General features: G+C 41.1%; 1 protein-coding gene across 1 annotated transcript in view; it reads right to left on the bottom strand.

The window, feature by feature from the left end:
- GCC2 (GRIP and coiled-coil domain containing 2) overlaps positions 1-20,676 on the bottom strand; it is a 28,005-nt gene extending 7,329 nt beyond the window's left edge. The window contains exons 1-13 of the mRNA XM_068964038.1: positions 20,572-20,676; positions 17,092-19,566; positions 16,326-16,395; positions 14,038-14,138; positions 13,845-13,943; positions 8,861-8,980; positions 8,047-8,211; positions 7,629-7,733; positions 6,662-6,824; positions 3,733-3,833; positions 3,568-3,645; positions 2,939-3,076; positions 2,040-2,161 (exon numbers count right to left, since the gene is read on the bottom strand). Coding sequence (XP_068820139.1) covers positions 2,040-2,161; positions 2,939-3,076; positions 3,568-3,645; positions 3,733-3,833; positions 6,662-6,824; positions 7,629-7,733; positions 8,047-8,211; positions 8,861-8,980; positions 13,845-13,943; positions 14,038-14,138; positions 16,326-16,395; positions 17,092-19,566; positions 20,572-20,589 — 3,755 coding nt within the window. The 5' untranslated portion in view covers positions 20,590-20,676. The remainder of the gene's footprint in view (positions 1-2,039; positions 2,162-2,938; positions 3,077-3,567; positions 3,646-3,732; positions 3,834-6,661; positions 6,825-7,628; positions 7,734-8,046; positions 8,212-8,860; positions 8,981-13,844; positions 13,944-14,037; positions 14,139-16,325; positions 16,396-17,091; positions 19,567-20,571) is intronic.
- Positions 20,677-22,151: the final 1,475 nt, after the last annotated feature.

Genomic DNA, 22,151 nt, shown 5'->3' with positions numbered 1-22,151 from the left:
CTGAGAAAAAAAAAAAATGGAACTGAAGGAATCAGGCCCCCTGACTTCAGCCTATACTATAAACTATAGTCGTCAAAACAGTATGGTACTGGCACATAGACAGAAATATAGACCAACGAGAACAGGATAGAAAACCCAGAAATAAGTCCATGCACCTATGGTCAATTAATCTATGACAAAGGAGGCAAGACTACACAATGTTGGAAAGACAGTCTCTTCAGCAAATGCTGATGGGAAAACTGGACAGGCACATGTTAAAAAATAAAGTTGGATCACTCTTTAACTTCATACACAAAAATAAGCCCAAAATGGATTAAAGACCTAAAACTGGATTAAAGACCTGAAACTGAGACTGGACACTAAAAAACTCCTGGAGGAAACACAGGCAAAACACTCTTTGAGATAAATCACAGCAACATCTTTTTCAATCCACATCCCAGAATAATGGAAATAAAAACAAAAATAAACAAACAGGACCTACTCAAAAGCTTCTGCAAAGCAAAGGAAACAATGAACAAAGTGAAAAGACAATTCAAATTGGGAGAAAATATTTGCAGATGATCTAACTGATAAGGGATTAGTCTCCAAAATTTACAAAAAGCTCATGATGCTAAACAGCATCAAAACAACCCACCCATTCAAAAAATGGGCAGAAAACCTAGAGAGACATTTCTCCAAAGACGACACACAGATGGCCAAGAGGCACATGAAAAGATGTTCATCATTACTAATTATTAGAGAAATGCAAAATCAAAACTACAATGAGACAGCATCTCACGCCGGCTAAAAAGGCTATCATCAAAAAATCCACAAACAACAAATGCTGGAGAGGGGGTGGAGAGAAGGGAAGCCTCCTGGAATGCAAATTGGTACAGCCACTATGGAGAACAGTATGGTAGTGGGACTCAGTCGTGTCCCACTCTTTTCGACCCCATGGACTGTGGCCCGCCAGGCTCCTTTGTCCATGGGATTCTCCAAGCAGGAATACTGGAATGGACTGCCATGACCTTCTCCAGAGGATCTTCCTGACCCAGGGATCAAACCTGGGTCTCCTGCATTGCAGGCAGATTCTTTACCTTTAAAACTAAAAAACTGAAAATAGAGCTATCGTATGACCCTGCAATCCCACTCCTGGACATATATCCAGAGAAGAACATTATTCAAAAGGATACACTCACCCCAATATTCATTGCAGTACTATTTACAATAGCCACATGGAAGCAATCTAAATGTCCATCAACCGAGGAATGGATAAAGATGTGGTACATACATACAATGGAACATCACTCAGACATGAAAAAGAATGAAGTAACACCATTTGTAGCAAATGGATGGACCCAGTGAGGGTCATACTAGTGAAATAAATCAGATAAAGAAGGAGAAATACTGTATGACATCCCTTATATGTGGAATCAAAAAGGAAATAATACAAATGAACTTACTTATGAAACAGAGACTCACAGAGTTAGGAAACAAACTTATGGCTGCCAGGGAGTTTGGGATGGATGTACACACTACTACATTTAAAATGGATAACCAACAAGGTCCTACTGTACAGCACAGGGAACTCTACTTAATGTTATATGGCAGGGAGGCGGGGTTTGGGGAAGAATGGATACATGTCTATATATGGCTGAGTCCCTTTGCTGTTCACCTGAAACTATCACAACACTGTTGGTCAGCTATACCCCAATACAAAATAAAAAGTTCAAGAAAAAGTAACGCATAAATACACGAACTCTGCAGGATATTTACTCCTACTGAGAATAGGAAGAGCCAGATGTAAAATTGTTCTGAACACCAGGCCTCTCCCAATAAAAGGAAAGCACAGATGCTGTAGAATGCCACAGCAAGCTCTCATTCCTAGTATATTTTTGAATTCACAAGAGCGATATGTATGCTAATTTTTAAGAAGTATTAAACAACATATTATTCAAACACTGGTGGTAACTAGTGGTTATGTGTAAACCTCACTGTCCAAAGGCAATGGGAGCAGGAGTTCCCAACCCCGTGGGTGCTCCCCATCCTGAAAACCTCACCTTTCTTGTTTGGCCCCCTCAGCCTCAGTCTGAGACACAGATTTATTTTTCTGCTGTTTTAAAACATTGTGGACCCGGACCTTGTAGCTCTCAAATTCAGAGGCGACTGCAGCTTGTTCTGCCTGTAATGGTTCAGAAAGAGAGAAGTCTGAGCATTGCATTTTCTAGCTCATGTGGTCCTCCTGTTTTCTCTCCAATTGTGAATGAAGATGAAAACCTTTCTCTGAAGATGAGTAATGCCTCTGACACTCCTTAGTCCCTCAATGAACTTTCCCTAAATAGCATACTTCTATTGGCCTTACACTTTTTTAAGGTCTTTGAATGACATATTTTGTCTGACAGGAGGTATATTTCTACCTGTTTTCATCCTGGTAGATTACTGCCTATATTTTTATAATAGCACTATTTAGAACGATTTTCACTTACGATATTTCCTGTTTTTATAAATACATGAAAAATTAATTCGAAGAGATGAGGCTAGTTGCACTTTGGTTTTCAAGAGAGTGGGAAAAGTGTAATTCTAGGTCCTGGGTTTCCTGAAGTGCCCTGTGACCTCTCAGCCCTACTGCCCAGGATGCTTAGAAAGAGCCATGACTGTAACAAGTCAATTGCAGGGGTCTGTTCTGTACATTGAAGACAGTAGTGCTTCTATTAGAATACGATTTCATAGTCATTTAGCCCTTGGAGAGGACTCTAACCTTTCTAATGAAAAAACTTTTAAAAGATTTATTTACACACAGAACCTGCAAAACAAGGTTAAAATGGAAACAATGTATACCTGTCTTTCCTTTTAGCAGAAACAAGTTGTGCTAGTAAGGGTCTGGGTTGGCTGCGCTGGGGTCAGGTGGAGGGGTCGAACTGCTGGGAGCCTATCCCCACCCCACAACAGGAGGACGCACCCTGGCCTCGCGGCACTCCTCCTGCAGGGCTGATACCCGCTGCTGGTAGGCACTCAGTGTGCGCTGGTGCTGGTCCGCCGATGCCTTCAGGTGCTCATGGGCTTTGTGCTTCTCTGCCGTCACTTCCGCCAGCTGAATCTGGGGGCAGAGGCTCTCGGTGAGGAGCAAGGGAACCAGATCTTTGCTGGTTAAACAGACCTCCCTTAAATGTCAACTTGGGGTTTGAGAGGGGACTATGTAAGAGACATAAGAGTAGGAATTTTAACTTATGATTATTCAAAGAATGGAGCCAACATGAGTAGAATATTTTCTGAGTAAATTAATTTGGTTTTCCTTAAATCATCAAATAATTAATCATGAAAAAATTTCAGAACACATGTTACAGTTCAATGTTTAATTACATACCTCAAGCTGTTACACATAAACATAATGGATACAGAAATAAACTATTGCTTCTACTTTCTTAAAATGCTGGCTGATGAAGGATATTTAGGGGGAAGAAATGTGTGTGCGCAAACATGTATTTTGTGTGTGTGTGTGCGTGTGTGTGTGTGTATAAAACCCCCCATGTGGCAGCTTACTTCTACACAGAAATTTCTAAAAGCTTTTAACAGTAAAAAGAATCTTACTTTATAGACTTCTACTTGCTGCTGGCTGGCCTCCAGTTCACCCTTTAAAGATGCCTGAAGCTTTAAGTGATCAGTCTCCTGCAGAACAAGAAACGTGCTTAAATTAAATAACGATGTTATTCATAAATACTTGGATTCAAAGACAGAACTCAGGAATGCGCATACCGCTTGCCTCACATCTGCCAGTTCTTTCTTGGTTTTCACAAGTAGCTGTTTGATCTTGGTATTCTTTTCCTCATACTGCTGTACCACAGCCTGCAGCGAAGCTAGTGGGAAAGATCATTTCAGGAGAAAGGTGTATCAGTGGATGTAAGTAACAGAACAAGACTCTTTTCTTTGTATTAGCCTATCTCTGAAAGGAACCCATCTTAGCTTTTTATTACAAACTACTTTAAACATATATAACACTAGGGATAATAATATAGTAAATCCCACTGTATCTGTGACCACCTTTAATGACCACCAACAGAGGCCAATCTCATCCCACCAAGCGAGGTGTCAGGCCTGCACGCACTGTGGCTGCTGCCTCCTTCTGGGAACAGGCTGTTTACACACTGCTTACGGCTGCTTTAGTGCAGGAGGAACAGGACAGAGACCTCAGGGTCGGCAACGCAGAGGACACGTGTGTCCTTGCCCTTTACTGCAACTCAGATTCACCTGCTGACCCAACTCCTGTGCCACACAGGTAACCCCCACCCCTGAAATACACTTGTCTGTAAGTATTTTAGCATGCATCTTTGAAATAAAGGCAGATTCTTACTGCGTATCTAAAAGCTAAAGACTTTACAGTAAGAAATACCCCAAAAGACGTGCTGTGTTTCCAATCACCTGGTCTGATTTTGTGACACTAACTGTCTTGTAGGACAAAGTTCAATAAAGGAAGACTGAAATGTGATCAAAACAAAACACTTTTATGTAACAGAGGTAAAGAGGAAGCCAGTATCAAACAGGAGTAAGTGGATGCACTTTCCAGATCACAGGACCACGCAAAGAAGCAGGCCAACCCGGCCCCAGCCATCATGAAACAAATACAGAGCATCTGACAGAGATCGTAACCTGGTTCTTGACAGAACAAGTAATATGCGGGGCCGTGTGACTGCAGCTAGAAGGCCCCAAGAGCAACGACTACCGCCACGAAGCTAAATCCACACACACTGCCTACATCACTCAGTAAACAAGAGCAGGTGTTCTGTAAGAATACACCTTGACTTGCCTTTATGATGCGTCACCACCAGTAACTTCCTGGCAACTATTTGCCCAGTCCTGCAAAGACTGTACAAGGCACACATTACGTATAAAGCCTTTACGTGCTCCAGGAATCCTGACCTTTAAGAACACAGACTGAAATTAAGGATACATCTCTAGATATTGTGATGATGTAAAGCAAAATAGAAACATTCAGCAGAAATAAAAAGGCTGGGGGGACCCACATGGACTAACGGTCACAGCCAGGTTACATTTGCATGGGACAAGGAAGGCTTGTGGGGACAGCAGACACTGGAGACAGAGAAGGACTCCAAAAGGTGCTCACGGGGTGGGAAGGTGAGGGCACAGCGAATGAATGACAAGGCTGTGGAAAAGCAGGTGCCATGTTTCAGAAGAGGAAGGGCCGCTGCGCCTCAGAGGTGAGGAGGGTGAGTGAGGAGCCAGATGGGCCCTGCAGAGGGGCAGGGCTGGGATTGCAACACATAGCAGAGCGAGCTGGCTGACAGTTTTGTGTGGATACTTTCCAACATGTCCCCACTCTCCTCCCCATCCAGTCACAGCCCCGAGCTCAGGCCTCAGGGCCCCTGCCACCCGGGGTGCCTGCATTTCCCAGACCCCACAATGGGCTGAATCATCAAAAAGGCCCAAATCCACTCTGTGTTCAGGTCCCTCCTGAACTGATCAAGGAGATCTTCCGAGCATTCTTAACTTCTCCCTCACAGGTCAAGCCCTTTCCTCCAACTTGTAAAGACTTCCACACTATGCTATTCCTTTCCATTTTGCTCCTAACTATGGCTGCAGAAAGGACTGCTGCTGCTGCTGCTAAGTCGCTTCCGTCATGTCCGACTCTGTGTGACCCCACAGACGGCAGCCCACCAGGCTCCGCCATCCCTGGGATTCTCCAGGCAAGAACACTGGAGTGGGTTGCCATTTCTTTCTCCAATGCATGAAAGTGAAAAGTGAAAGTGAAGCCAGGGACTGCAGCCTCCCAGGCTCCTCCATCCATGGGATTTTCCAGGCAAGAGTACTGGAGTGGGGTGCCATTACCTTCTCTGGCAGAAAGGACTGCCCTGTCCCAATTCGCTCTTTCTCTCCAACTCCTAAGACTCAACACAAGCCCCAACCCCCAACCATTCATCCACAGAAGCTTCTCCCTCTGCACTCTTGACACCCACTGCCTGGACCTCTCGTGTCTGCACTGACTCACCAGCGAGAGGTGCTGGCCTGAATAAGCAGCTCTTCTGAAGTTTTCCCAAGACCTGAGCCTCTTTTTCAGCTAGTTGGCTAACTCACAAAGTCAAATGTCTGCAAGTGTTTGTGACCTGGAGCCCCTGCTACCCACTATGCACAAGAACACAGCTGGAAGACGGGTGTGTGCACAGGGAAGGGCCCAGAGAAACCAAGCACAGAGAGTATCTGAAAACCCCATTAATTATTTAGGAATGAAAAAAAACACCCATGGGTCAAAGAAGAGATTTAAAGAAAATTAAAAACATCTCAAGCTGAATTAAAACAAAAACACAACATACCTGCTTGTTAGCTGAAGGACTGCCTAAGGGACAGTCACAGCTCTAGTGCTTACATTGGAAATTATTTCACAGATAAAATGGAACAGAAACAGCTCAGAAAGATTCCATGGCCATTACAACCATCCTGCTCTGCCGACAACAGGACCCCTGAGAAATGTTTATAGGACTGAATGTACACAAGGGCACAGTGGGTAGTCTTACAGCCCCCCTCTTTAGTCCCCAGTCACGGTCCCTACTGTGAGAATGACTGGGCTGCCAAGGGCTGGTCAAGGGAACCATCAGCACTGGCCCCCACCCCCCACCCCTCACTTCTGCTGAAGACAGTGACCATGAGTTGCAGTGGGTTCTGTTTCACTCACTCATTTCTTCTTGCAGGGTCTCTTGTTTCTGTTTTTGGATTTTTATTTCCTGTTCCAAATCTTCTATCTTGCTGTTTTTATTAGCTAACTTCTGATTCAGCTCTCTCATCAAGCGCTCGTAATCAGCAATTTCCATGTTCATTAGCGTGGTCTGCTGGGCATCCTGCACAGGTTACAATGAGAGGTCCATATGACAGTGGATGAGCTAACTGTGTCTAGGGATTTCTCAAAGGATCAAGGATCGCAGCACCCCTGCTCTAGGATGCTTTTCTGTAGCACAGAGACTTCACGTGTTAATGAAGATGCTGGGGTACTTCCTAGACTGTAATTTCGTAAAATAGATCACTTTCATAAATAGTTTAACTTTCTCAATTTCATTGTATGTTATAATTTTCATTAGCTACAACTGGTCAACTCTTATCTATAAAATATTCCTATTTTAAGCAGCTCTTATAGTACCTTTATTTTTGCTCCCATCTTTGGAAGAGCAGAGAAAAATTCACTGAAGTTCTCAGCGTAATACAAACTTCAGTTTCTGACATTAACTAAATTTTCATGTGTCACAGAATAATCATGTACAAAAAATAAAACAGCAAACCACGCCTAAATTCTTCCAGAGAGATGGGCACTGGACAACTAAGTTAAATTTTCCATATTCTGAGGCAAATAATTTATAAAGGAGTACTTCAGTATCACAAATAACCTTGTTTTTGAAATATTACTTTTCAGGGTCTATAGGATAGTTTAAAAATGAGAACATTGCTATTCTAAGTCTAGTGTTTCATTTTAGCTTTCTGAAAGTTAAAGTCACTCAGTGGTTTCCAACTCCTTGCGACCCCACGGACTATACAGTCCGTAGAATTCTCTAGGCCAGAATACTGGAGTGGGTAGCCGTTCCCTTCTCCAGGGGATCTTCCCAACCCAGAGATGGAACCCAGGTCACCTGCATTTCAGGCAGATTCTTTACCTTTCTAACCAGCTCTAATTCTTGCATGGTTTTCTGAAGCTGTTTCTTTTCCTTTTGAAGCTGTAACTGAAGTTCTTCTAGTTCATTTACGGAACTGGCATGCTCCTAAAATTAAAAATAGAAACACTGGGACCCCTAAGCCAACCAATGTTTAAAAAAAAAAAGCATTCATAAAGGATTATAAAATAAATCTGACATATAAAGTACAGAACTTGGAAATCTTTCCATATTTAAAAAATATACACCCAAAAATCGTACTGTGGATTCTCAACTTCACAGTTGGAATTAATTAACTTTAATTCCACATTAAGGAATTTATTTAACAAATGCTCCTCATTAGCAAGTCTTTTCTTCACTGAAGTACTGCAATAAAAACACCACTGTGTGAAATGAATTCACCCCACAGAACTGTTTTGACCTTTATTTTCTGTTCTTTCTGAAGTTTTTCAGCTTCCAGCTCTTTGTCTGCCATAGCCTTGGCTTTCTGGACTTCTAAAATCTGCACTTCCAATAAGCAGGCATTAGACTGCAGTGTCTCGATACGGGCCAGGAAATCTTCATTATCTGAGGTTAATTTTTCACACTACAATGACAAATGATTCACTACTGTAAACACACAGAAAATACACACAGGAGAGGAAGAATAAAATGGAACATGAGAATACTGGCACAGTATAAAAAAATGAAGATTTCAGAATCGAGTCCACGAAAGGAAAATGCAAAAATCAAGAGTAAGTTTAAACCACAGTCACTGTTGATGTTAATTTGGAAAACAATTCAAGAGACCAGGAGCACTAACAGAGGAAAAGGCAAAAAATGAAAAAAACAAAAACAAAAAACCTCAGGGGAGCTGAGTTTACAGCTGTAAGACAGGATGGTTGCCAGTTTTCTGGTCATATTCTTCTCTCAACATTGGGAAAAAGAAAATAAAATTAAGTTTCTATGTATTAATTTTAATTTTTGTGCAAAAAATATTTGAATTGAAATACACTTATTACAATTTTCACATATGAAAGTGTCAGTCACTCAGTCATGTCTGACTCTTTGTGACCGTATGGACTGTAGCCTGTCAGGCTCCTCTGTCCATGGGATTCTCCAGGCAAGAATATTGGAGCATGCCATTCCCTTCTTAGGGGGATCTTCCCAACCCAGGGATTGAACCTGGGTCTCCTGCATTGCAGGTAGATTCTTTACCATCTGAGTCACCATGAATTTACTCAATTTAAAGTTACCTGAAAAGTCAAACTCCTTAATTGTCTTGTAAGGTCTTCTACTTGATGCTCAAAGTTATTGGCACGTTCTTTCTCTGCATCCAACTGCTCTGACTGCTTATCATATTCTGATAAAAGATTCTTCAACAAAAGACAAAAGGACTTAACTTCAGGATATTATCGTACACTCAACTCCTCAGACTGTATGACTGGGCCATCTTAACACAAGCCGTAAGTGTTCATTCTGGAAGCCTGAAATACTTACCTAGACTCAACATTTGACAGACTACCCCGTGGCATCATACAATAAGATTAGCATAATCTAGATGCCTTTTAGTATGAGGTGGTCTCTTAAAGGCTCAAAGAGGATTTAAAACATATACAATGCAATATCTCCAAGTTATCTATCTAGTCATCAAAAATAAACTTCTGAAACAGGAACAACATTTAAGCAGGCAGGAGAAAAAGTTTACCCTTGTCACCCGTTACCTCCACCTACACAGTCTTGCTGAGGACAGTCTTGGGCCTGGCCCAGATGTAGCAGAGGTGCTCAAGGAATATGAGAGGACCCCACACACAGCCTCACACTCTGCAACAGAACGGTCACGATTTTCCAAAGACCCTAAAACCACGTGACTTTTTCCTTTGATGTTCCTAGTCAGGCCTGCTCAGGAGAGAACCCCAGCACCGACCTCTGCGATCCACACCAGCCAGCGAGGACATCCTCCAATGTGCAGTGAGACTCAACTTTTCCCTGTAGCCTGTGTTTCCTCTCCCCTTTCTGATAAATCCTGTTTGCCCCTTGTTCCTGGTCAACTACTGACTGTTCTTCACAAAAATGCAGCCCTGTACAAAATAACCAACACATATCTCTGGCTTTCCCTGAAAGTGGCCTCAAGGAAACACAGCTGGGCTGTCCTGCATGGACTGTGCCTTTGGAATTGTGTCCAAAAACATGACTGTTTCTGACAACAGAGAGGAGCTGACTCTACCTGAGGTCTGATTCTAGGCTCTTTGTTCCACTGCTGTCTGTTCATTCTTTCACCACCACCACTCGCAAATCCTGACTGTTGCAGCTCCACACTAAGTCTCGCAGTAGGGCAGGGCTAATCCTCCCATTCTGTTCTTCCCCAATACTGTGTTGACCCTTTGCGGTCTGACCTGTATTATCTTTCTTCTTTCTAAAGAACTCGTATTAAATTTTTTTTTTTTGGCGGGGGGTGGGGTGCTGCACTGGGTCTTCTCTGCTTTGCAGGGGCTTTTCTCTAGTTGTGGCATGGGGGCTACTCTTCCTTGTGATGCACAGGCTTTTCTTGTTGCAAAGCATTGGGCTCTATGGGCAACGGACTCCGGAGTTGTGGAGCACGACCTTAGTTGCTTCTCAACAAGTGGAATCTTCTCGGACCAGGGATTGAACTTGTGTTCCCTCCACTGGCGGGCAGATTCTTATCTACCACACCACCAAGGAAGTCCTAAAGAACTTCTTTTAACATTTATTGACAGGCATGTCTACTGGCAACAAATGCCCTCAATTTCTAAGAAACTCTATTGCTCCTTCACTTCTAGTGCAAAGCATTCTAGGTTGGTGGGTTTTTTTCTCTCAACACCTTAAGCAATGCATTTTACACTCTTCTCTTCTGTATGGCTCCCCGTAAGTTTGATGTAATCCTCTATAAGTGAAGTGAAGTGAAGTTGCTCAGTTGTGTCTGACTCTTTGTGACCTCATGGACTACAGCCTACCGGACTCCTCCGTCCATGGGATTTTCGAGGCAAGAATACTGGAGTGGGTTGCCATTTCCTTCTCCAGGGGAACTTCCCGACCTAGGAATCGAACCCGGGTCTCCCGCACTGTAGGCAGATGCTTTACCGCCTGAGCCACATAAGGTGTTTTTTTCTGTGGCTTCTTTCAGGACTTTCATCTTTGATTTTCTGTAATCTGAAAATGACATGCCATGGTGCACCTCTTCTGATTGTGCTATATGTGGTGTTCTCTGAACTTCCTTCCCAGGTCTGTTAACTGGGTAATCAGTCTTCCCTGTGCCAAGTATTTCCGTGTTCCTTTCTCTCTCTTCTCCAATGGCATTCATATTGCACACATGCTATACATTTGTAGCTGCCCCACAGTTCTTGGATGTTCTACATCTCCCCCCCACTGGTCCTTTAAAAAAATATATTTTAAAGAAGTAAATTGGTATGCTTGGTCTACCTTTACAGGAAAATAGATTATATGGTTCTCAAAATGTAAAGAAGCAAGCTCCTAATGACTCATAAAAGACAGATAAACCCATATATAAATTTCAAATAAGCATTTTTTTTAAATGAATGAGATATCTTTATGTTAAGGATACTAATCCCTTGTCATATTTTCACTTGTTAGTTTTATCTAGTTCAGTCTCTTTCCCCTTGTAACTTCTTAAGTTTAGAAAAGTATTATGCATCTAGAGATCACACGATCAAGTATTTTAAGGATTTTATTCTAATTTTTAAAAATCACTCATTTTTGACGAAACCTCAGAATTCATTTTGGAGAGGGGAACTAGATTTTCCTGAAGTAGTTTTCTGATTCATCCTCTCCTGGTTTCTCTGTTTTCAGGTCTCACTGGCACAGCACAGCTCATTTACTTGCTAGAAGAAGAGATCTGGAACCAAATGCTTGAACCTAACCCCTGCTCCACTGGCTTCTTGCTCTGTGACCTGACTCCTTGCTGGTAAACCAGCAACGTTAATAACATGCTTATCACACACACACATCACGTGTGACAGGACGTGTCAAGCACTGAGAAGACTGCCTGGCTTACAGTGCTTGTTATTACACAGAAGTCACCCCACCCACCTTAACTTTCCTACACACTATTTCTTTGTCTGTCTGCTCTTACTGCCTTTGGGACTAAGGCCAGGCTGGCAGAAACTCCACCTACCTGGTTGACCACCGTCTTCCTAGTACTCAGGCTCAGCCTGGCTGTAGAAATACTTGAATGCATAAAGAAACAAAATGTCAAATTCTTCTGTTTTATTTTTTCATCTTCCTATAATACTGTCTCATGTTATTTAGGCTGATGAGCAGTAATACCTCCAAATAGTGTTTTCACATTTGTGTTAGACATGTCTGCTGCCGCTGCTGCTAAGTCACTTCAGTCATGTCCAACTCTGTGCAACCCCACAGACGGCAGGCCACCAGGCTCCCCTGTCCCAGGGATTCTCCAGGCAAGAACACACATGTCTAACTTTCACATTTCCTTGGCCAGAGGACTGTAATAATAGCCATCTTTGTTTATTACTGATTTTATTAGGAAATTCCAAACAGAAATGGTAGTCTTAAAAAACAATACCTTAAAGGCATATTTAAACCCTAGCTGGGGAAACAGTGGAAACAGTGTCAGACTTTATTTTTTGGGGCTCCAAAATCACTGCAGATGGTGACTGCTAACCTAGATAGCATATTCAAAAGCAGAGACATTACTTTGCCAACAAAGGTCCGTCTAGTCAAGGCTATGGTTTTTCCAGTGGTCATGTATGGATGTGAGAGTTGGACTGTGAAGAAGGCTGAGCGCCGAAGAATTGATGCTTTTGAACTGTGGTGTTAGAGAAGACTCTTGAGAGTCCCTTGGATTGCAAGGAGATCCAACCAGTCCATTCTGAAGGAGATCAGCCCTGGGATTTCTTTGGAAGGAATGATGCTAAAGCTGAAAGTCCAGTACTTTGGCCACCTCATGCGAAGAGTTGACTCATTGGAAAGGACTCTGATGCTGGGAGGAATTGAGGGCAGGAGGAGAAGGGGACGACAGAGGATGAGATGGCTGGATGGCATCACTGACTCGATGGATGTGAGTCTGAGTGAACTCCGGGAGTTGGTGATGGACAGGGAGGCCTGGAGTGCTGCGATTCATGCGGTCGCAAAGAGTCAGACACGACTGAACAACTGAACTGGAACTGGAAACCCTAGCCACTTAAAACCTTGACACTAGGATGACACATTACACACACACACAAATAGTGCAAACCTTTACTAAAACATACAAGGTGACTATGTTATGGACAAGAGTTTTCATTATCAGAGAAATGCAAATCAAAACCACAATGAGGTACCATCTCACGCCAGTCAGAACGGCTGCTACCAAAAAGTCTACAAACAACAAATGCTGGAGAGGGTATGGAGAAAAGGGAACCCTCTTACACTGTTCGTGTGAATGCAAACTAGTACAGCCACTGTGGAGAACAGTGTGAAGATTCCTTAAAAAACTGGAAAGAGAACTGCCTTATGACCCAGCAATCCCACTGCTGGGCATACACACCGAGGAAACCAGAATTGAAAGAGACATGTGTACCCCAGTGTTCATCGCAGCACTGTTTACAATAGCCAGGACATGGAAGCAACCTAGATGTCCATCAGCAGACGAATGGATAAGAAAGCTGTGGTATATATACACAATGGAATGTTACTCAGACATTAAAAAGAATGTATTTGAGTCAGTTCTAATAAGGTGGATGAAACTGGAGCCTATTATACAGAGTGAAGTTAAGTCAGAAAGAAAAATACCAATACAGTATACTAACACATATATATGGAACTTAGAAACATGGCAACGATGACCCTGTATGTGAGACAGCGAAAGAGACACACAGATATAAAGAACAGGCTTTTTGACTCTGTGGGAGAAGGCAAGGGTGGGATGATTTGAGAGAATAGCATTGAAACATGTATATTATCATATGTGAAACAGATCACCAGTCCAGGTTCAATGCATGAGACAGGGTGCTTAGGGCTTGTGCACTGGGACGATCCTGAGGGATGGAATGACAGGGGATGTGGGAGGGGGTTCAGGATGGGGAACACGTGTACACCCATGGCTGATTCATGTTAATGTATGGCAAAAACCACTACAATATTGTAAAGTAATTAGCCTCCAATTAAAATAAATAAACAAAAAAAAAGTTTTATATTTCAAGTACACTTCTTAACTTACAAGTCACAAATGTAACTTGTTATTAATGTAACTATTTTTACCTTATAGTTTTCAGCTCCTTGAATGAGATCTCTCATGGAAGTAGACAACTGATCCCTTTCTGAGCGAACAGATTCAAGTTCCTCCTGGAGTGTCTGGGCCTATTTTAAATATATGATAGTTTTTTAATGCACAGAAAAACTTGATTTTCTGAAAGGTAAGGTTCACAAATCTTGGATTTTTAAGTCAACTTACTTCTTTCCTGCTAGAATCTAGTTCTTTCTTTGCTTTCACAGCAACTAGTTTTAACTTACTTATTTTCTCCTCTTTCTCTTTGGCTTCTTTTTCCAAGTATCCTAAAAACATAAAATGAAACAATTATACATAAACTCAAATGAAAACTAGGGGAAAATATTAGAATTACTCACATAGTCCTAGAAATGAAACTTTAATCTAGTACACAAAATATACAATTTGAAATTAAAATAAATAGCAAAGTATCTATTTTTAAGTAAAAGCTTAATTATGGATTTTCTAGGCAAGGCAAACAATGAACAGAATTCTCATTTTCTTCAGTCTTCCAGAACAGCCCATCTTCTCAGTGTCCATACATGGAGAGGCCATTCGGACCCCTGAACAGCAGAGGACCTCCTGGAAATGCAGGTATGCTGGGCTCCTTGGTGGTGACAGCCAATCAGGATGAAGCAGAGATGTCAGACGCTCTTCACTGTTCATGATCCACAGGTGCCTCCGGTAGGTGGGTCTGATTTTTTCCAGCTGGACTTCAGTATGTCCAGTGTGACTCTCCCTTAATCTCTCTGGCCGTTTCCCCGACGTAAACTCCATGCTCCAGATCTTACTTCTCGTGTCTCTGATGAACTTCGGTAATGATCTGAACTTCTACACTTGCTGATTCATTGAGTTGTGCCTTTGTTCACCACTGCCTTCCTCGGCTGTGACAGAGGCACCGTCTGTGTGTGTAGCACAGGCCAACTCTTCCACTTCTGTGTCTCACCCCACACCCCCTCACCTACTCGGGCCATCAGTGCACAATTCTCCCCTCTCTTGTGCAGCAAAACCCACTCTCTAATGGATTCACCCCAACAGTTGACAGACATGCAACAAGAGAAATGCCACCAAGAGCTTAAGGTCAGGAACAAAGGGTGGAAGCAGCCAAAGAGGGGAGGGGAGGGTCATGAGAAGACAGGTGAGACTTCATTCATTCTCACACACACACACACCCACACACCCACACCCACACCCACACCCACACCCACACACACACACCCCCCCCCCCACACACACACCCCCCCACACACACACCCACCCTCTGGACTCTGTCCCATCTCTTCCTTCTGAACATGGTCTGTGTCTGTTCTCACATTTCTCTCCCCTATTTTCTCCCTGAATCCGTTCCAGTCACTCTCTTGCATACCATGGCAACTGTTATCAAGTTACCAATGACCTTGATGCTGCTTAGCTCAGGCGGGGCCCGAGTACTAAAGTGGCCTTTCTTCCCTCCTCAACACTTCCTCCGAATGCACTTCACTGGTCTTAGCTTCCAAGACATCTTATGCTCTGGGTATTTCTAACCCTCCAGTTATTTCTTTTCACTCTTTTGCCATTTCTATCTTTCTGACTTTTACTCGACAGAGAACTGTTTCTGGTCCTTGTCTTTCTTCTACACTCACTTCCTTGGTGATCTCCACCTCACGGCTTCTAATGCTAATGATGTAGAGAAGTGGCTTACCTGGTCAGCCCTCTACCAGTCACCCCAACCATTCCAACCATCCATCACAGAAGACTGTGGGTCACTCTAGATTGTTCCCACTACTCCCGCAACAACTGGGCAGTAAAATGAGGAATTACAGGTACTTCACACAACCCCATCTTGGTTACTCTGACGGATAAGCAGGAGTGATGAAGCCGGACTCCTCCACACATCACACCAGCCCTGTTGGGAGTGGCCTCTCCCACTCTAGAACCTCCCAGGAGGACCCCCGGATGTCAGCAGTGTGAACATACCAGCACCTGCCGTCTCCTCTTGCTACAGTATCCTCCTTCTTGGGTTACATTACTCACTCTTTAAGACAAGGACAGCCTGTCCTGTGATGTTTCTCCCAACTCAACAAGCAGTTAATCACATCTTCCTGCACTGGCACCAGCAGAACTCGTCCACACCCCAAACTCTGGGAGGAACAGCCCTCTCTTGCAGTGTGTTCTTGAAGACAAAGACTGCATCTTAGCCACCTTCCTATCACCAGTGCCTAAGTAGCTGGCCTTTCAGCCAAGTTTGCTAAATGAATGAAAAACCCCAAAACAATCATGGCACTTTTTATAAAAGGAATCACAACAGTCCTCTGGATGAAACAATAGAAAGTGAGAGTTTTAAAAGTGAAGGCGAGCAGAAGGCAGAGGCCATCAGAAGAAGAGTGATACTATGCCTTTAACACCTCATTAACTGGAGAGAGAACTTCCCATTCTGTTCTAACTCTAAGAATCTGTTCAATTAACCATAAAAACATATGTAAAACCATAGTTACCTATTTTTTCTTCAAACTCTTTTACTGAAGGTTGATCACTTTCCACAGAAGGTGATTTCTTGAAGGAATCCTAGATTTTATAGGAAAAACAAAGACAATCACTGCATTCCCCATGACGAACTGGCCGTTATGCTAAGCATGAAAAAAAAAATATTATTAAAGAGAATTCATACAGAGAGCAATCACCTGAACAGACTTTCTCTTCCCTTTAGAGACCCAGTAATTCTGATCTCATCATGCACATAGCATTTACTACTAAAAACAATAGCAGCCAAACCCAAGATGACCCACCCAATGGATATCAACTACATGATGTAATAAGGAAGAGATTAAATGATGACCATAGTTTATCCTGCCACAATCTTGGGAGGAAAATCTGAAGTTTTGGCTAAAATGAAATATTGCTTTAGCCTATTTTCTTTTTGCTTAACAGTGTGCTTTAAGGCAATATGTGTATCACACAAGGATAAAATTAAAAAATTTTCACATTTAGTTGTAGTTTTGCTGGTGACTACTTTTGACCAACATTTAACCCCCTGGCCACTTAATCTTATGTAAAATCAAGATTCCAAAATAATCTAAAACCAACAGTAATCAGTATGATTAAGTGTGATATGAATATGTTTAATACACTTTTCAAAAATTTGCATTTGAGCTTAAATGCTAAAAATTTGACTTCGAAGTGTAAAAATGGTAATATTTATATTGTCTAGAGCTTGTGACTAGAACTAAGAATTTACTTAAATAAAATTCACATTAATATTACCTTTAATGATATTAACTCTGCTTTCACATCTTGCAATTCAGATTCTTTCTGTTCCAATAATGGCCTTAGGTTTTCAAGTTCTTTTATAAAATCTTTTTCTTTTTCGTGATGGTTTTCATTTTCTCTACACAGTTTTTGAGACATTTCTTCAACCTGAATTAGGAGATTCTGATTTTCAAACCTTGTTTGTTCACTGGCATTCTTCATCTCCAGAAGGTCAGACTGCAGGGCCTCCTTTTCCAAGAGGGCTTCTTCTAACTCTTTCCTTAGGACAACTTTCTCTTGCTCATAATCTCTTAGTAGAGACCTAAGTTCCTCACACTGAACCATATGCTCTTCTTGAAGGAGCTTAATCTCTTTTTCTAACTCTACTTTTCTTTCATCATACTGAAAAGCCAAGTTGTATTTTTCTTCATTTATTTTATCTAAGGATTCACCCATGGCTTGTAGGATATTTACAACATCCTGTTCTTCCCTTTCTTGTGAAACCTTTGACTCCATCTGTTCAAGAAAACCACACAACTGAGCTTTGACAAACAACTTCTGAACTTGCTCGTTTTCCAAAAGTTTATTCAAATTATCCCTTTCTCTGACAGCTAACCGAAGTTCCTCTTCTAATTCAGAGATCTGCTTCTGAAGTGCAACATCTCCTTCTTTTTGAGACAGGAGGGCTTCCAGATCCCTGCTCAGCAGGTTCTTCTCTGAACTCAGTCTGCTATTTTCTTCACGAAGAGACCTCACTTCCAATGACATGGCTTCCTGGTCTTCGGAGAGAGTTTTCAACTGAGCTGTAAGCTTTTCCAGTTTTTGGTTCTCTTCATCCTTTTCTTTTAAAGTTTCTTCTAGTCCTGCTGTTAATTCATTCACCTTCTGTTCTAGTTCACTGTTGTACTGGGCAGTCTGATCCACTTTTTCCCTAAGTTCTACAGTCAACCTTTCTTCCCTTTCACATTTTTTGTGAAGATTATCCATCTCTTCATGAGAACTTTTCATCTTACTTATGAAATCATATTTTTCCTCAGTAAGAGAACTTATCTTTGCTTCAAATTCTTGTAACATGGTATCTCTCTGACTGAGACTAACTAGATACAGTTCATTCTTCTCTTGAAGATTCTTTATGGTATTTTCAAGTTCTGGTACACATTCCTGCTGTGACCGTAAGTTATCATTTTCTCTCTGGAGACAATTCACAGTTTCAAGAAGAGCATCTTTTTCATTAAACGCAGTTTGGAGCTTCTGCTGAAGTTCATTAATATTAAATGCTTGTTGTTGCTTCATTGATTCAAACTCTTGACTTATTTTTTCAGCAGATTCCCCCAGCTCTGTCTGTAAAATTTCCATAATCTCTCGTAAACCCTCGTAGTTTAACATTGCTTCTTGCTTTTCTTGTTGTAGTTTTTCACACTGTTCCTTAAGACCCTGTATTTCAAACATTAATGTTAACTTTTCTTTTTCTGAATCTGACAAAAATGTCTCATTTAGTTCTGTTATTTCTTTTTGATGCTGTTTCTTCAGACTCTGTACTTCCTTGTTATGTTGTTCGATGGTACAGCAAAACTGTTTATTTGCATCTTCTAGCTCAGATTTTAATTTCTCGATTATATATCCCTGTTCTTCTTTAGCTAGTAATAATTCATTAATTTTAAACTCTAAATCTTCCCGTTCATGAAAAAACTCATCCTTTATATGTTGGGCGTCAATTTCAAGTTTTAATTTTAGATTATTCATGTAAGTTAACTCGTCTTTTAAGATGCTATGTTGAGACTCCAGTTCTTTTAGGGCATCTTCTAAGTGTCTAACTTTTTCATTCACTGCTTGTTCTACAAGAGAATCTTCCTGTAAGAGCAAAGAGCACACCTGATTTTCTTGGTCTGCACCTGAGGCTTTCCCTTCATTTTCTAATTCACATTTATACTTCTCCTGAATGTTCATCTCACCTGCCTCACACTTTCTGACTAAGTTATCCTTTAGCTGGATCAAATAATTTACTTCTGCTTCATGTTCTTTGGCAGATGTTTCAATTTGGCACATCAATTCTTTTACCTCTTCTTGGTGTGTAGATTTCAACTGTACAAGTTCTTCTTGCAAACTATTAATATCTTTTTGGTACTGCTGACAATTAGCCTCAATCACTCCTTGGAGGTGAGTAATTTCTTGCTCCTTTTTATTTGTGGAAATTTCTAACTGCTTTTGCAGACATAAAATTTGATCCTCAAAGACTAGCTTAATTTTCTGAATCTCTTCTTGCAGCTTTTTAACATTATCTTCAGAATCACTCTGAAATCTGAGCTGTTCTGAAAGCTCTAATTGTTTTTTTGCTGCTTCTTCCACTTCCTTTTGCCAATCAGCTTTATCATTACTGTATTTGGAATGTACTGTTGTTAATTCATTTCTCAAATTTTCTATTTCTTTTCCATAGCTTCTTTGTGATTGTTCCAACTCTTTCTGCACATCTTCCAACTTAGTTACAAAATCCTATAAACGTAAAAAGCACACAAAAATTATTTAAGACGAAACCTCTGCCTTAAGAAAAATAAGAGACACAGTCTCATAAGGAGGAAACAAGCAGCAGTGTACACAGAGAAATATGATCCTTAGATTCCAAAAATTCTGCTTAGAAGCTCTGACCACCTTAATAATAATGATGATATCCAGCAGTAGTACTAATGTCTTACTCAAAGCAAGGAAATCTCTGAGTTTAATTTTGTTTTAAATGGTAATAAATTACATAAGTTCTATTAAGTTACAGGCTTTAATGAACATCTCCTGAATACAGTGATAAAAGTTTTGGGGAGAAAAGTAGCACAGACCCAATGGTAGGCAAGTATCCGAGAAGTGAGCAAGCAACGGTATGTACAGTATGTGAGACAATCAACATTTAAATTGGTAGTTTCTCATAAAACAGATATTTCATAAAATAGGTATCTTTCCCATTTTATTAAAAAAATGATACTACAGTTAAAAAGATTAAACATTAAAACGAACAGGTAAATGTTAGCTGTCTCTCTCCGTGTAGCTCAGTGATTTCAGTTATCCTTCTTTTAAAATATCAGTCTGTTTTCTTATCTGCAAATCTTATAGTTAAAATAAGATGAGATGCTTTTTTTTCCCTTAGTATTTTTTTAGTTTTATTTATATTTATTTATCTTTGGCTGTGCTGGGTCTTCATTGCTACTCAGGCTTTCCTCTAATTATGGTGAGCAGGGGCTTCTCATCGCAGCGCCTTCTCCTATTGCACAGCTTAGTCTCTAGGGCATGTGGTTTCAGTAGTTGTGGTGCACTGGCTTAGTTGCTCTGTGGCATGTGGGATCTTCCCGGGTCAGGGATTGAACTTGTGTCTCCTGCATTGGCAGGCAGATTCTTTACCACTGAGCCATCAGGGAAGTCCAACGAGATGCTTTTTAAGATCCTGGTTCTAAAATTTACAACTATATTATATAAGTTAATAAAAATAAATAAATAAATAAAATCCTGCCTTACCTCAACCTCTTGCTTCATTTTAATATTTTCCTTCTTCAGAGAAACACAGTGTTGCTCAGTCTCTGCTTTTTCCAAAAGAACAGCATCCAGACGTTCTGTCAAGGCCTGTTTTGGAACAGGACAATTTGTTTGAGGTTAAAAACAATGGATTGACTTTACCCATAATTATCTCCTCACCTCTCCAAACCATGCTAAAGTAAGCATATTTAAAAGGCTATACACAAGAACCAAGAGAATAGGAGAAAAGACATGCAGATATGAGAAATCTCAATACAACTTTGAAAAACTGACAGTGGAGGAGGTAGAGGAAGTGAATTAGAAAGCAGCAGCAAGCTAGAACCTGAGGGCTCACATGGAGAAACATACAAGAAGCTGGCAAACACTCACTAGAAAACCAAATGCTCAGGAATGGAGGCAGCAGATACCGCTGAAGCGGGTACAGGAAGTAGGTTCTAGCTGGGACTGACAGTCGTGATCAGGAGTGCTTGGAACAATGGGCAAGCAAACCCCCAGTGTCCCTCCCACCCCCAGAAAAGGTTCATACACTGAAGAGATGAAATAAGAGAGGAACTCAATGAAGTGGAAACCAAACAAGCCAAGAGTCAGTTTCTTGAAAACAAAGCTAACAAAGCAGACCTTTTATGAGACTGATCAAGAGAAGACAGAAGTCACAAACATAGTGAACAGAAAGGGAACCTATCCATATATAAACTACAGACTAAATAGTTAAGAAGAATATTATGATCAATTATTAACCTGCCAATAATACTGAAAAGTAAAATGGTACAGATAAAAATTCCTAGAAAAATGTAACTCTCACACACACAAATCAATACTGTAACTACTTAAAAATTAAACTAGAGGTTGAAAATGGTCTACCAAAGACACAGGAGGAAAAGAGAGCTTTGCAGGTGAGTTCTATCAAGTTTTTAAACAACAGATTATCCCAATTACATATGAGTTTCTTCAGAGAAAATAAAAAGCAAGAAGAATTCTCAAGCTATTCTCACAACTGGCATAACTTGATAACAATATCCAATGACTTTACAATACAAGATAATCATGGACCCATTTCACTGTGAATTTAGTCAATCGTAAACCTTAAAACCTAGATAAAATCCTAAACAACAGTAATCAACTAGCACCCTAGAACTGCCTCTGAATTTCTGAATGTGAAACAAAGAAAAACAAAAATATAAAAACAAAGCAGATGTAGAAAAAATTAAGAGTTCTATATTAAGTTATAAACACTATTTATAAACTTGAGAGTAGAATACAGCCACTTTTCAATACAAGATGGTAACAATCTTCCTCCTATGCCTCTGTTCTTAGGAACCTGGAGAAGAACATGGTCTACAGAACGAGAAGATTAACCAGAAAAGTAAATGACATTCCACCCAGCAAGTGGGGTGGAGGTGCAGGGCTGAAGCAGAGAGCAGGACAGATATTCACTGGGTCATGGCACAAGGCTGGCTCCAGGAAAACCACAGCAGACCTAGAGACAACCAGACCAAATGAGCACAGGACACAAGGCTTGAGGAGGCAGGTGTCCAAGAAAAAGTATATAAACGATTATTTGA

This window comes from Capricornis sumatraensis, chromosome 1, assembly GCF_032405125.1.
Source record: "Capricornis sumatraensis isolate serow.1 chromosome 1, serow.2, whole genome shotgun sequence".
Classification (NCBI taxonomy): Eukaryota; Metazoa; Chordata; class Mammalia; order Artiodactyla; family Bovidae; genus Capricornis; species Capricornis sumatraensis.
The sequence above is the reverse complement of the archived record's forward strand: the minus strand, read 5'-3'. Positions and strand labels throughout refer to the sequence as shown.